Source organism: Malus sylvestris, chromosome 1 (genome assembly GCF_916048215.2).
Source record: "Malus sylvestris chromosome 1, drMalSylv7.2, whole genome shotgun sequence".
In the NCBI taxonomy this organism is placed as follows: domain Eukaryota; kingdom Viridiplantae; phylum Streptophyta; class Magnoliopsida; order Rosales; family Rosaceae; genus Malus; species Malus sylvestris.
In genome coordinates this window covers 27,228,381-27,243,056 of record NC_062260.1, presented here as the reverse complement: position 1 = coordinate 27,243,056, position 14,676 = coordinate 27,228,381, and the positions used below count along the sequence as shown (strand labels likewise).

At 35.0% G+C, this 14,676-nt stretch overlaps 3 protein-coding genes across 4 annotated transcripts; 2 read left to right on the top strand and 1 right to left on the bottom strand.

Annotated features, from left to right (window-relative positions):
• The first annotated feature begins 4,958 nt into the window (after nucleotides 1-4,958).
• Nucleotides 4,959-7,680, top strand: LOC126615919 (remorin-like). 2 transcript variants are annotated; one of them, XM_050283848.1, is made up of 6 exons: nucleotides 4,959-5,354; nucleotides 6,070-6,123; nucleotides 6,231-6,318; nucleotides 6,650-6,681; nucleotides 7,065-7,168; nucleotides 7,292-7,680. In XM_050283848.1, exons 1-6 carry the CDS (start codon nucleotides 5,144-5,146, stop codon nucleotides 7,490-7,492), a joined length of 690 nt encoding a protein of 229 aa, XP_050139805.1. In that variant the 5' UTR covers nucleotides 4,959-5,143; the 3' UTR covers nucleotides 7,493-7,680. The 2 variants fall into 2 exon arrangements, with proteins under 2 accessions (XP_050139805.1, XP_050139809.1); XM_050283852.1 differs by lacking the exon at nucleotides 6,650-6,681 and having other exon boundaries at nucleotides 4,966-5,354; nucleotides 7,087-7,168.
• A 633-nt stretch (nucleotides 7,681-8,313) lies between these two features.
• LOC126615910 (25.3 kDa vesicle transport protein-like) lies at nucleotides 8,314-9,704 on the top strand. Its single transcript, XM_050283838.1, has 5 exons — nucleotides 8,314-8,575; nucleotides 8,750-8,910; nucleotides 9,029-9,172; nucleotides 9,271-9,356; nucleotides 9,453-9,704. Exons 1-5 carry the CDS (start codon nucleotides 8,376-8,378, stop codon nucleotides 9,558-9,560), a joined length of 699 nt encoding a protein of 232 aa, XP_050139795.1. The 5' UTR covers nucleotides 8,314-8,375; the 3' UTR covers nucleotides 9,561-9,704.
• On the bottom strand, nucleotides 9,652-11,744 carry LOC126615900 (transcription factor LAF1-like). The gene is made up of 3 exons (XM_050283829.1): nucleotides 11,260-11,744; nucleotides 10,587-10,716; nucleotides 9,652-10,406 (listed from the first exon to the last, which is right to left on the bottom strand). Exons 1-3 carry the CDS (start codon nucleotides 11,393-11,395, stop codon nucleotides 9,764-9,766), a joined length of 909 nt encoding a protein of 302 aa, XP_050139786.1. The 5' UTR covers nucleotides 11,396-11,744; the 3' UTR covers nucleotides 9,652-9,763.
• Between the last annotated feature and the right edge of the window lie 2,932 nt (nucleotides 11,745-14,676).

Here is a 14,676-nt window from a genome sequence, read left to right as displayed (position 1 = left end):
TGATACAAGGACTGAAGCTGTGAAGCATGCATGGCAGCATGGGGTTTCTATAATCTTATGTGTAGCTATTTATGTATACATAATAAGACATGCATGTGACCACTTTTATCCATAACTTTTGGCATGCCCCTCTATTTATTAATTGGGAGAGGGTGTAATTTATATGGAAATAATTATAAGATTTCGAGTGTTGTATTTTATTTCTCGATCATAAGCATTATACACCACATTATGTTGTGCTGTAATGAAACCAATAAAGAGTTTTAATTTGTTGGGTGGATTATGGAAGACCAACGACTATGTATATATATATTTGGTGCCAAGATTATTGCTCACAATTTTCTCAATCAAGCAACAAGAAGGCAACTAATTACATCGATCAAGTGTATTGAGTAAAGTATAAAATATTGACTAATTCGATTCATCAAGGGAATCGGAATGGCTCAAGGTATATGTATTCATTTCAAAGATCCTTTTAATAATTTTCTTTTGCTTTCTTAAGTTTCTTATATATAGTCTTCAAGATGCATGGTTTTTTTTCTTTCTCGGAAACAAATTCAATCACGAATATTGGACAAGTGATGTTATTTGAGCACACAAAATTGGCTTATGCTTTCTAATATAAGTGTGACCCACATATACAATGACAAGACTCATCTGTATTAGAGTGTCAACAAATATATCAATTTTGTGTGTTCATCAATTATATCATTTTTTTTAGTTTGAAAGGACACCCCAAACTTTAATTGGAAGAAGAAAAATGAACAAGAAAATGGCACTAACTTGTAGTGCAAAAGCATATTAGTGGGCTAAAATTAATCACAAAAATTTGCAAAACTTTCGTATGAAGTAGGGAAAGTGCCACACTAAGATATGTCCTTATTGACGGCCTTTGGTGTCTTTTTTATCTTGAAAAAACGCATTAGATATGATACACAAAATGTTAAATCTATATATAAAACACCGAACGATTTATAATATATGTTGGACATATATACTAATCTGTCATGCAATACATTATACATACGTATATTTATGTGTGTGTATATATATATATATATATATTGATAACGCGTCCCTAGATTTTCTTTTCTTAGTTAATCACTATTCGTGGTTAATTATGAGCTTGTGCATGCATGATGGAGCAGACAAAAGTTGAGAAGCAAAGACAAAGGGAAGTGGAAAAGCTGAAGAACAAAGAAGCTCGCTCGGCGAAAATCATAGAAGACAGTAAGGTTAGAATTGAAGCAAAACGCAGTAAAGGACACTTCAATGTTGAAAAAAAGGCTGACAAATTTCGTAGCACCAATACTATGCCAACCAAGTGTTTTGGCATGTGCGTGGACAAATAAAGATTTCACGTTTTCTCTTCCTATACGTGTATGTTTATTTTTACTGGTTGATTAGCAAGTCAAAAATTACAAATAAATTGAGATGTGCTTGGAGATAAGGCATACGGGGATTCACCCGAGAAGTTGAGTGTGTGATTATACAAATAATTGCACTATTTTAATATTTTAAATGACACTTGTCTGTTTTTAATCAATCTAATCGGTTTTCCGTACACTAAACTATATACAACCCATGAGATTAAGCTACACATGTATTCAGTCAGACGGCACACGACTACGACATGCAGATGTAGTCGTATGTACAGACTATGGGCTGGACAATTTTGTTTGACAAGTGATGTTTCTGATGTTGACACGTCAACACACTGGTCGGAATGGGGTCCACAACGTGGCACTGTGGCAGTGGGTTCTTTAACGTTTTCCAACTGCAAACAGGACTTCGCTTTCTTGCCGAGTTGTTTGTGTTCTTGGAACTGACAATTTTCGGGGTAAAAAGCCTAAACTAAAGGTACCGTTTGACATGTGGAACGGGACGAAACGGAGTAAGATGAGGCGTTCCTTCCCACATTTAGTGCATCTAAAACGGATGGAACGCACTGTTTCACGGGACGAATTTTGAGTGAATTTTTGTTCCGCCTCACCCTCCTGGAACAACTCGTTCCACATCCGTGGAACACAAAATTATAACATCTTCATCTCTTTCTTCTTCCTTCTTGTTTCCATCCGAGGGCATCTTTGCTCTCTCTCCGTTCCGTCCCGTCTCGTCTCATTCCGTTCATTCCCGTCTCGTCTGCATACCAAACGATACCAAAGGGAACAAAGCGTATGGATAAAAAAAAAGGAAAAGAACAACAAGCGGTTTGGAGTTAAATTGGTTTATTACTTTTACTTTTGAACACGAGATTTCGAGTTTAATTTTTTCTTCTCAAACGTGTACGTATAAAAAGTATAAGTTCGTAATTTGACCTTATTTGTGGCCTAAATAAAAAAACTCAACTTAAAACACGATATGTAGCAATATCATCTTGTTGCATATAAGTTTTTCTCGATTTGTTGTGGTCAAATACATGTTTATCATTTTCAATATCAAATACATGTTTATCATTTTCAATATCAAATACATGTTTATCATTTTCAATATCAAATACATGTTTATCATTTTCAATACTTGTCAATACAACCGTAAGGATGTGCCCTGGGCCAACCTTTGTGATCGTTAGGCCTTTTGCCATACCTTACAAGTTACAGAGAGCTTAAGGGGAGGGATCCCCATTTTTTGAAAAAAATGGGGATTAGGTGTGGGACTCACTTCACATCAAATTTCAACGATCCGAACCGTCTACTCGATTCATAGATCATCCTTGCAAAAATTCAATTCAATCCGAAACCATTTGCCTATTTAATTATCAAGATCAAATTTCATTTTTTCTTATATAACAAAGTATTCGTTTATTTCCTTGAACCCAATTAGATGTCTTAAACATTTCCAATTTAGCTAATATTTTTTGCAAGGATGATCTATGAATCGAGACTAACAAAATAGACGGTTCGGATCGTTGAAATTCGATGTGAAGTGGGCCCCACACCTAATCCCCATTTAAAAAAAAAAATGGGGATCCCTCCCCTTAAGCTCTCTGTACAAGTTAAAAGTAAACTACTAACCACAATGTGAAGATCATATTTGATCAAAATTGAAATCATTAAACGAGAGACTGAGAAAGTTATTGGAGGAAAGTACTTTCTCTAACGCTCTCAACTAAATTAAGAAAAACTATATTAAAAGCTTCTATATGTATATTCTTCTAGACGTTATATAAAAAAAAATGATATTTCTAGATAAAAAATAGTTAATAGAGGAAATGAAATGAATAAAAAGTAGTATTTGACGCAAGTGGTCATTTATTACTGTGATGAAAAAAAATTATGTTATTGCATTTCAGTGTGAGTTTAAACTTCATCGTCTCTCTAATCTAACAACTAACCACTAAGCTATCATCTTTCAAAAAAAAAAAATGTTGTCTTTGATGAACATGAAAGGAAATTAAAAAAAGTTACAATATATGGCGTTTAGACGGGGTTGGCTGGAAAGTAAATTGATAGGGAATGGTAGCAAGTCACTTTTACCTCGTGGCCCACCAAGATTCTTTCACATATGATATCATATCACCATAGAATCTTCGATCATCTCTTGTTATTCTTTTGCTCGTACAAAAATGAATTCCCCTATTAATTACGATGTTGCTAAATTTGTCTCTTATATATATGGAACCAAAGTACTCCTTTGGAACAATCAATTAAATTCCCTAATAATAATCAATTAAAATCAAATTCAATTTCAAGGGGAACCTTTCAATCGGTTGGTTTTGTAGAAAACGAGTAAAGAGCTGGAGCCTCAACTCGAATTCGAACTTTTATATATGTATAATTTTGTTTTAGCCTACCGTTTGATCCATGAGTCAAAAATACGTTGATCGTCTCATACAGTACTAGAACTGCATGAAAAGTGGAATTAGTCTGTCACCCATATGTAGAGAAATACCTCATATATTAAAAACAAAATCCCACAAAATAAAGAACATTAACTTTAATTACCAAGGCAAAGCCATTATTAGTACTTAATCTAGATACGTTGTCAAGGTCTTTGTGCAAATATGGAAATTCATCATTATATTGAATGAATTCAAACGGAAAACTATCTCAAAAAAAAAAAGTTACTAATTGCTTCCATTTTTGGACCAAAATCATATTCAATTCGTTCTAGACCTAGAGGACTATTAAATTAAATTAAATTAAGTTATTTAGGAGTCACTTAACATATAGAAAACATGTATAATTCTTGTATACATAAAGTACAATAATCACATGCACAGCACGCAATGTTTTAGAAAACAATAATGTGATTTTGATTTTTGACAATAAAACACACTACGTACCTTGTGACTCTTGCATAGAGAGGACCGCAAAAGTATAACATCCATTTTATTGTTTTCACAAGTGAATCTATTTCTTAATCGGTTGATTACACATGTCACACTATGTGTTTCTTGATTCATGTGACAATCACGCTGATACTTAGTGTCACTAATTTAGAATGAGTACGAAGAGAAATGAAACCATTATAAATCTTGATTTTCCCATGCTTACGATAGCCTGCTTTAAAATCAGTAATTAGATAACTCAAAATCAAGAATGAGATAGTAGTTAATCCGATTTCCATTTATTATTTTTCATATTTTCAAGTTACCCGATTTCTCTTATTTTTTTCTATTATTTATAAGTAAACACCTCATGCGAGTATACTATATGTGTGGACGAACATGGAAGAGTGACAAAGGGGAGAGATTCGATACACCAAGTGTAATAATATAATTGGTTGAAAACTTGAAAAAGAAAATTCCAACCAATTGTATTATGATACTGTATCAGACCGTGTTCTCGGCACACTACAAAATTTCTCGAAAGTGACAATCAATCCGTCTTTTTACTCCAAAGTATGCCAACTCATAATACGCCACTTGTACCTACCCTCCAGCTAAGGTTGTATGAGCTAATATGAGCTAATGCGCTTTGAAATAGCAGTTACCTTACTCCAACTATTACCACCTATACAATCCCAACCATAAACTATACCACCTATACAATCCCAAACATGTCTCTCTCTCTCTCTCTCTCTCTCTCTCTCTCTCTCTCCGTTGCTTGTTTAATCTTCTCACTCTAACACTACAGTAACTTCCCTTAGAAAACTTTGAGGCTTTTTCCACTCCCAAACCAACTTTAGCAACAATATCAACATGACAGAGGCAGAGGAACCCAAGAAGCTAGAACCCGAGTCACCCTCAGATCCTCCACCTGCTCCGACTCCGGCTCCGGTGGAGGAAGAGAAGCCGGTTGTGGAAGCTCCAAAAGATCCTGAGTCCCACAAGGACAAATCTGAAATTCTACCACCACCTCCTGAAAACAAGGCTGAGCCTGATGAGTCCAAAGCTCTTGCTATTGTTGAGAGTATATTTCTCTCTCCTCTCTCTCTCTCTGAATCTTTTCCACTTTATTATATTCTTTTGTTGTTTTGTTAAAGTTGATAACTTTATCTGTTTGGTTGGTGAGAAAAATAAAATCTCAGACCATCAATTCTTTTTCCCACGAAAACGAATTAATCAGATTTTCTGGATGACTTAGGATTGCTTGTCTGACATATATGCATGTAATTGAACGTAATTTTGTGGTTTTATTTATAATTATTAATTTGATTCTGTCCTGCTTCTAGTTCTTGGCCTTGCTTGGCTTCTCTTATTGTTCTGAGTTTATTTCCGTCTCCCAAAATTTTGCCCTGTATTTTGTTGTAAATAACTTCAACCTGGTCACAATTATATTTCATATTCAGGAGTTTGATTAGATTCCAACATCTAATTGCTATGTCGTGAATTTTTTGTCACTATGTTGTCGATACTTAATGTTTAATGAGTTTGGAATTTGATTTTTAACCAATTTCTCTTGATAATTTCAACTTCTGTTCTGGCTGTGTTAACTTAGCTACAAAATTGCACAATTTACCTTATAAAAACTAAAAACAAAATGTTCATCAAACGGTCTCTTAAAAATCTCAAAGTAAGAAATCTCCCTACTTCCATTAGATGGATTTACCATTGCTTTTACTTGTGTATATTATATTCTTTGCATATCAAGTTTTGAATGATTCATTTTTTTTCTTCTCCCACAGAGCCTTCTGAACCTGCTGCAGAAGAGAAAAGCAAGGAGGATTCCGTCGATCGGGGTGAGTGTTTAGGGGTTTGATCATGAGGTCCCTTGATTCAGGCTTGTTTGAACACATTATAATCAACTAGGTTAAACTTATCCGCATATTATCATTTTCTTGTTCAGATGCTGTGCTAGCAAGAGTTGCAACAGAAAAAAAGCTGTCACTTATCAGAGCATGGGAAGAAAGTGAAAAATCAAAGGCAGAGAATAAGTAAGGTCTTTCTTCAGTATTGAGCCTAATTGAGTAATCATCATGTTTGATATGTCGTTTCTTGGCAAGATGACATTCTACTCTAAATTACTATAATTCACGGGGAGGGGGATTCAGAGTTGGGACAAGGGGTTAGGCATGTTGAGAGTTGTCCCACATCGGTGAGAGATAAGGTTTGCTATGTGCTTATATGATCTTGGGCTACTCCTCATATTGCCAATTGGTTTTATGGTGGAATCCCAATTTCATCATAGTATCAGAGCGGGTTGTCCTCCTGTGAAGTCAAACGGCCACACGCGCTCCACATCACTCAATTCTTGTCCACGTGTAGGCTTGAAAATCCGCCACACGTGCGGGGACGTATTGAGAGTTATCCCACATTGGTGAGGGACAAGGTTTGCTATGTGCTTATATGATCTTGGGCTACTTCTCATATTGTCAATTGGTTTTATGGTGTCACTCAGTTCTTGTCCACGTGTAGGCTTGAAAATCCGCCACACGTGCGGGAGCGTATTGAGAGTTGTCCCACATTGGTGAGGGACAATGTTTGCTATGTGCTTATATGATCTTGGGCTACTTCTCATATTGTCAATTGGTTTTACGGTGAAACCCCAATTTCATCAAGAAACATTGCCTTGTTCACTGACCTAACCCACATATGCATGGTGTTTATATATATATATATATATATTGAATATTCAATAAAGAATCTAGTTTTTCTGATATGATTTGATATACTGAACTGAAAGTGCATGTGTTCGCTATCAGAGCTCACAAGAAACTATCTGCCATCGGTTCATGGGAAAACACCAAGAAGGCAACTGTGGAGGCTGAGCTGAAAAAGATCGAGGTAACAACTCATGCATTTCTTCCTAAAACCTTAACTTTGTGCTTGAATTCTGATACGAAAAGCTCTGGTGCTTTACACTCTGTTTGTTTCCAATTCTGACATTTTCACTTTGTGCAAGAGCAGGAACAATTGGAGAAGAAGAAGGCCGAGTATGTGGAACAGATGAAGAACAAGATAGCTTTAATCCACAAGGCTGCGGAAGAAAAGAGGGCGGTGATTGAAGCTAAGCGCGGGGAAGATCTTCTCAAGGCGGAGGAAACTGCTGCGAAGTACCGTGCCACGGGGTATGCTCCTAAGAAGCTCCTTGGTTGCTTTCCAGGTTGAACTTAATATTCGGGGTCCGATGGATAAACATTTGATGATTTGTATATTTGGTTTGTTTGGAGTACATTTGTTTATTTAGATTTGTTTTTTTCTTCACACAATGGGGTCATTGTTAGTTATTGTGTGTGTTCGTATTTGTGTATATACCCTAAATTTGGAGAAAAATAAACTTAATTTATTTTGTAAAAGATCAATTTTGTGTTTCTATGTATCTGCTCAATGATCAAGCACATTTAGGAAAAGCTTTGGGACTTAGAGAGAGTGTGTGATAGGCTTGTAATACTACCACTGCCGCATCGTATGTATAAGATAATAAAGGACGACCCTTAGCCAGCAAGGCTTCCAACTTTGTGGGGGGTTTGGGGTTTTTTTTTGGGGGGGGGTGGGGGAACGTCCATCATATGCAGTCTTACACTATGTATAATATAGCAACATGAATTTTAGCTTTCAATTTGCACTGTCACGTATTTAATTTTTTTGTTCAGGATACTACCATAGTGACATCTCAATTGGAGTGGGATATCGCAGTGGCGGTTTTCTAATAATTAAAGGTGATTGATAAGTATAATAATGAAATTCTGAAGAAAAAAATTTGATTATTGTTTCATATATTCGAGAATCATGAATGTTCAAATGTGGAATCTTGATGACCATTATTATTTGTGATACGAATGTAACTTCAAATTCTTCCTTTCCATGAAAAAAGGAAGGAGAGGGAACATCGCTTGGCAAAGATTGAGAGCAATAGGGGAAAGGAAAAGAATATTTCCATGGCTTCCAAATCCATTACCCCACGGAATAACTTGATGTCCAAGTTATTTCTTTCATTTGCCTTCCCCTCTCATCCCTCTATAAATAAAGCTCCATAACTTCCTTCCCCTAAATGGTAGATATGGTCAAGCTTACAATTGTTGGAAGGGTAAGTGATAGCCTTTGTCTTGCCAAAGGACCGTCCTATATGAACGAAGAGCGCGAAAACTCTTCATTTTACAAGCAACAAGGAGAGTTCATATTCAAAGAAATCTCCAGAGGAGCCTTGCCTCCTTCCAGGATGACCATTCGTGTCGATCATCACTGCTTCAAGTATCCTTTTTCTTCTTTCCTTCTCTGTTTTTCAATTTGCATTCTTTTTCCGTTTTTGAACAGAAATCCCCAAAAAATCAAGGTAAATGAACTGTAAATGCTTTGAGAAATCTCACGGTCATAAACAGGTTGTGGTGTTTATATGATTTTTACTTAATCTTTGCTATAATGAAGTTACTTGGTGGAGAAGGGAATCGCCTTCATCACGTTGTGTGAATCTTCATATCCAAGAAAACTAGCTTTCTGTTACCTGCAAGAATTGCAGAAGGAATTTGACAAGTTTGACAGTAGCCTTATTGACAAAATCATAAGACCGTACTCCTTCGTCAAATTCGGTAATTTTCATCACCCACTGCTAAAACTTGATACTGATCGCGCTCTAATAATTATTAATTAGAAGATTGAACAAATAATAATTTTGGTCATAACCACCCCAAATTTTAAGTCCTACAGATGGTGTAATTGGGAGTACAAGAAAGCAATACATCGATACAAGAACACAGGTTAATCTGTCTAAGCTTAATGCTAACCGGAAACAAGATTTAGACATTGCCACTGAAAATCTTTCAGAAATCATAGAGAGATGGAGACATTCAGGTAACATCCATTTCATCTTTATTGCTACCTTCATCGCTAAGGCATGCATGAACACATCATCTGCTTCCCTCTTTTGTTCTAAAATCTTAAAATTACAGATCTATTGGAAAGGCCATCGACTCCTCCTCCTCCTCCTCCTCCTCCTCAAGCTGTTTCATCCATTGGGTTTTCACCGCTCCTCGAGGTCCATTTACTCGAAACTCATACTTAATGGAAAGATAATGTACTAAACCAATTAATTTCTTTGCATCCTTGATCCAATGCTAATTTTTCTGAACAGGTTATTGCATTGAAATGGACACCAATTACATTGCTCATTGCTGTTGCCACTGTTATTCTCTGGGTCACCATAATCCATGCAGATGAAAATTTCATGATTTTAAACTAATTGGGGTATCGGGAAAGGGTGAAGAAGCCTCCAATTCATCGTGTTGGGTTTCACCGATTTATTTCTTCGATCTCATTCACGAAGGTTAATGTTTTTGTTGCCAAGATATACCAGTTTAGAGGAAGAAAATAATCAAATTATGTACATTCTCCCAGACCCTGCGTAAAGCGGGAGCCTTGTGCACTGGGTACGACCTTTTTTTTTTATTTATAAAAATACATTGCATCATTCTGCAAGTTGAAATCACTGTACAAATCACCCCCTGATACAAAATCAACAAACCCTGGTCCTGAAATCTGTTCCTCGAACTTAAACTGCGAATTGATCATCTCCAAACCCAAACCATGATGATGGCTTATCCCATGATGAAAACCACTGCCAAATATTCCCTCATCGTTCAACACAAAACCATGTCCTAGATCATGATCTGCTTGCAGATTATTTGAAGTTGTACTATGATCAAATCCTTCCTTCAAAACCCAGGGATCACCGATGTTGTTGGCAAAGCTCCCACCATGAACCTGGTCTAAGGAGAGCCACTCAGCAAACAAAATCTTTGGTAAAGGGCTTCTTTGACAGCTCTGATCTTTGGACAAGTCATCGAGCTGTGAAACTAATGGCGGTGATTTTTGCACTGATTCGTGACTCGAATTAAAACATGTTGTGGGCTTTTGGGGAGATGGTGAACACTCTAAGATTTCTGAGCTTGAAGTACTTGTGTACTGGGATTTGGTTTGACCTTCCATTTCCTCTGCTTTGGCCACTTTCTTCTTCAAATATGAATGCCAGTAGTTTTTTATCTCATTGTCCGTCCTTCCAGGCAAATGCTGTGCGATTTGAGACCACCTGAGATCATTAAAAAATATGGATTAATCACCTATGGCATTGACCCTGATGTGTAGCTTTGCTCGTCTAATCCTCTACTGCTTGCCCTCAATAATGTTAAGGTTGAATAAAAACTAGAACCACTTGAACAAATGAAAATAATTTCATTTTTAATAAAAATAAAAGATGGGATTCTCTTACTTGTTGCCTAACATACGATGAAGGGTCAAGATTGTCTCCTCCTCTTGTTTGCAAAATGTCCCTCTCTTTAACCCCGGCCTTAAATAATTTATCCACCTTAATCTGCAGCTTTTTCCATTCCTTTGCAAACCTGCATTCAATAGATTATTATTTATGAATAGTCAGTCAAATTGAGAGGGATGCTTAAGCCAATTCCATTATAATTCTATTAGTAAAAAAGATTGATAATATATCTCAGAGTTTACCCCAAAAGTAAATGAATAAATTAATTCTTAAAACGTCTCTTAACGTCTCTTAACTGAGGTCATTGTCACTTTTCATTGTAAAATTTACATTAAGAAATAATAATAGGTTTTTTCCCTCTTTACTAGGAGCCGGGCTCGAAATCGGTTCCAAGAATGTGGACATACTGCGTAACTGACCTAACACACATTTGCCAATTAACAATAACCAAACGGCTTGATCATAGTATTCATCTAAATTTCCTCTTGTCATTTTTTCCCAATCAATCTCAAACATTAGACTAATATGCCAATAAAAGAGTACTCATTTGGGCTATATATAAGTACTTCAATGAAATATAGCTCTGAGGCATTCATAAACAACTAATACCAGGCTGAGTTGATCATTTAGGGGTGTGGCTGCAAAACAAAATGGGAAATGCAAAACTCACCGGTGTTTATGGGGACGGAGCTCCAGCAGCCATGGCCGTTTTTGAGGATGTAGTTTCGAAGCCTTAAGTCTTCTTCCGGTGACCACAATCCCTTTCTATACTTTGCCTTCGGCTTATCTGATGGCTTGCAGCCCATTTTTCTACAAAGAATAAACTTGCAGCTTGTAAATATGTTATAAATTGTAAGAGAAACAGAAAAAACTGGGGAGGTAGGTTGCAGAGCAATGAATGAACAGCTGACCTCAATTTTGCTCTGGTACTTAAAGCAATGTTTAGTTCGAAGTCTGCTATTTAAAATGAATTAACAAAGCATGAGCCTTTTTTTTAATTTCAATAATAATTAGAAAATTGTATATTTTATGCTTATTATTGTACGTTCATATTCGACCATGAGCCATTTTTTTTAATTTTTTTATTTCAATACTAATTAAAAAATTTATATTTTATGCTTAGTATTGTACGTTCATATTCGACCATGAGGTCATATGAAGCTTCAAGGGTTTTAAGAAGTCGTTAGTTGCTGCCTAAGAATACAATTTGCAAACCTAACCCTACGTAAATAACTTCTAAATACCTAAGAACGACCTGATTGGATAGAGTTGCAGAGATTGATTCAAAGGTGGTTTTTGGGTTTTGACTGAAATTGGTAAAACAAGAAAATTTTTTAGCTTTTCTTGGTAGTACATTTTTTTATACTAATAGGTTAATAGGTTAGAATACAGATTTTCTCGTGTTTTACTCGTTAAAACTAAGTCGATGGATTTGTGTAGCCACCTTTGCATCATATGATTTATGAGAGCTCTCTGTGTTGAAGTTAAAAACACACAAGAAAACGACCAACATGCTTGGTGTCATATAATGCTCGAGTCACCCAGATTAAAGCCATAAACAATGTTCAGTACTACTCTCTTCCAAAACGTCACTTATTGGGATGAGATCATGACAGAGTTGACTCCCAAAAGTGTTTCTCAAAACATTTTTCTTCAACGAAGGAAGAATACAAAGAAAAGCTACGAAATTAAGGAGATTTTATATTTTAATTTTTTTATAAAATTATATATTTACATTAAGAGGTAGGGAATAAATTGATTGCGAATTCACCATTTACGAGACTCAAATCTAAGACCTCACACTTACAAATAAAAAGGAATATCATTAGACCGTAATACTAAACAGTAAGATGCATTGTTAAAGCATAAAATGCATTGATTTCATAAAAAAAAAGTACAAAGAGTCTACAAGTCTTCTAGATTGATATAAATGATAAAGTTTCTTTCATGAAGTTAATTACTTTGATTAATAAATTGATAATAGCTCTACTGGTAAAATTGTTTATGTGTTTATATTATTAGGCAAGCTTAATGATACTATTGGGGGAACTAGTTGACATGCATTTCTCTAAATCATTATCGTTGTGTATTATCTTAACCACCTCTCTGTTCTCTCTAACCTACCGACAATTTTTTTTTTCCCTTGAAAAGGAGGTTTGTTAAATGGGTTCGTTTTGATTATATTTTATTTTGAAAAATATTAAGGAGACTATGTCAAAAGTAAGATTTTTTGTAGATTCTCTACTACCACACGTTTTTGGCACAATGTTTTATAATATTGACACATGGTTGACATTAAATTGTGAGGTGTCAGAGAGTTCATAAAGTGTCTCACTTTGAGAGATTCTCTTTAACATTTCTCTTTATGCTAAGAAAACTCTCTCAAAAGTGTGACTCTCCGTCACCTCATATTTTTGACACAATTCATATGCCAACATTATAAAACAATGTGTAACATGAGATGACGAAAAATTCATAAAGTCTTACTTTAAGAGAGTCGATCTCCTTAACATTTCTCTTTAATTAATCACAAATCGATTCCTTTGAAAGATTGAAACCTCATCGAGTGGAACTGGCTACATAAAGAAATGCAAAGGGGAGAAATGGACAACGGATACAAATATCCAAGGCCAGACAGGATTTGATCTGTTGGATTATTCGATAATATTCCTTTGTCCAAATTGTGATCATCAACCAATGAATTGATCACGCGAAAATAAAAAGAAAAACAACAAGCAATTATTCAAATTGTGACAGGCTAAAGTAAAAATAATACATTCGATAACGTAAGAAGCAAGGGAATCAATTGAAAAAGACGCTGAAGAACAACAATCATTGTTCTCAACTTGTGATTAAGTTCAATTCACTTTGTTAAGGATAAAAATACATAATAATTGTGCGTATATTTAAATAAAATAGTTTACATTTAAACAGTGATAGGAAATTAGGAATATCGTTTTGTTATAAAAAAATAAAATAATTGCGTATGGCTCTATTTCCTTGGAGATACACAATAAGAAAATAATATTGTTTTGCCAACCGCAGCTCCCCCATTTGTCAATCGTTATTCTACTTATCGTACAAAGATTATTAATTGTAATTCTTCTATAAGGAGGTGTTGAAAAAAATGGAGAATCATAATATATATTTTTTTGGTATAGTAGAATAATATTATTAATAGTATGAGTCGTTTTATATTTAAAAGTCTCTCCTCATGTGTCGGTATCTCTAGCTACTAACCTAAGGAACATGTCAAAAACTGAAATGTGTGTCGGTGCCCATTTGCACCTAATTTTCTGCATATATACTCTTTCAGACGAAATAAAATCACTAGCTATTGACCTAATTTATGTGCCTAATTTCAAGTGGATCATTAGGTTGAATCTCCTTAAACATGCACATTCACATTGCAAGGCAGTTTGATCAGTCTTTTTCTCTTATACTCAAGTCAGACAAATAATTCGCGTATAAATATATCGTTCTTTGTGCCAGAGTTTCTTATATTTTTACTTTGCTCAAGTATAACTCACCATCTTTCAATCTCAACACTTATGCTTTACTTGAAATTAAGGTGAAATTTGGTCGGTAGTGTGCACTTCTAAAATATATCGACTTCATCCAAATTCACCATGTGCTCAATTAAAACTGCTTCATGTTTTCTTTTCTTTTTTCATGGATAAATGATTGTTGAAACGACATTCAAATGAATATGAACAGGTAATTGGCAACACTCATCATCTACAGTATTCACAATATTAGTTTTTCAATTCACATATTTTAAATGGGTTGAGGGATAAGTTTCTTATTGTCTTCTTCTCCTTGTCGTTAAAATGGGTTGTGGGATAAGTTTCTTGATGTAAATTATAAATTAAAATGACCTAAAAAATATATTAATGTAAATCCATGGCCAGATGCATTGATTTAAGGGAACTTTAACGAAAAACATCTGGTACTGTTCACTTTAACGAAAAACCATATTTTTACATTAAAAAGTCAATCTTGGTACTATTCACTTTACCCTTTATTTTATCTTTATCATTAAAACTCAAAATTTTTAAACCCTTTTAATTAATTTTCCTTTGATTTA

Excerpts from the sequence above, each read along its gene's own strand:
- LOC126615919 (XM_050283848.1), top strand. The coding sequence starts at position 5,144 with ATGACAGAGGCAGAGGAACCCAAGAAGCTAGAACCCGAGTCACCCTCA. Across the intron at positions 6,682-7,064 it reads GCCACACGTGCGGGGACGTA|AAGTGCATGTGTTCGCTATC; the intron begins TTGAGAGTTATC and ends ATACTGAACTGA. Across the intron at positions 7,169-7,291 it reads CTGAGCTGAAAAAGATCGAG|GAACAATTGGAGAAGAAGAA; the intron begins GTAACAACTCAT and ends GTGCAAGAGCAG.
- LOC126615910 (XM_050283838.1), top strand. The coding sequence starts at position 8,376 with ATGGTAGATATGGTCAAGCTTACAATTGTTGGAAGGGTAAGTGATAGC. Across the intron at positions 8,576-8,749 it reads GTCGATCATCACTGCTTCAA|TTACTTGGTGGAGAAGGGAA; the intron begins GTATCCTTTTTC and ends GCTATAATGAAG. Across the intron at positions 9,357-9,452 it reads GGTTTTCACCGCTCCTCGAG|GTTATTGCATTGAAATGGAC; the intron begins GTCCATTTACTC and ends TTTTCTGAACAG.
- LOC126615900 (XM_050283829.1), bottom strand. The coding sequence starts at position 11,395 with ATGGGCTGCAAGCCATCAGATAAGCCGAAGGCAAAGTATAGAAAGGGA. Across the intron at positions 10,717-11,259 it reads CTCCGTCCCCATAAACACCG|GTTTGCAAAGGAATGGAAAA; the intron begins GTGAGTTTTGCA and ends TATTGAATGCAG. Across the intron at positions 10,407-10,586 it reads CATCGTATGTTAGGCAACAA|GTGGTCTCAAATCGCACAGC; the intron begins GTAAGAGAATCC and ends TAATGATCTCAG.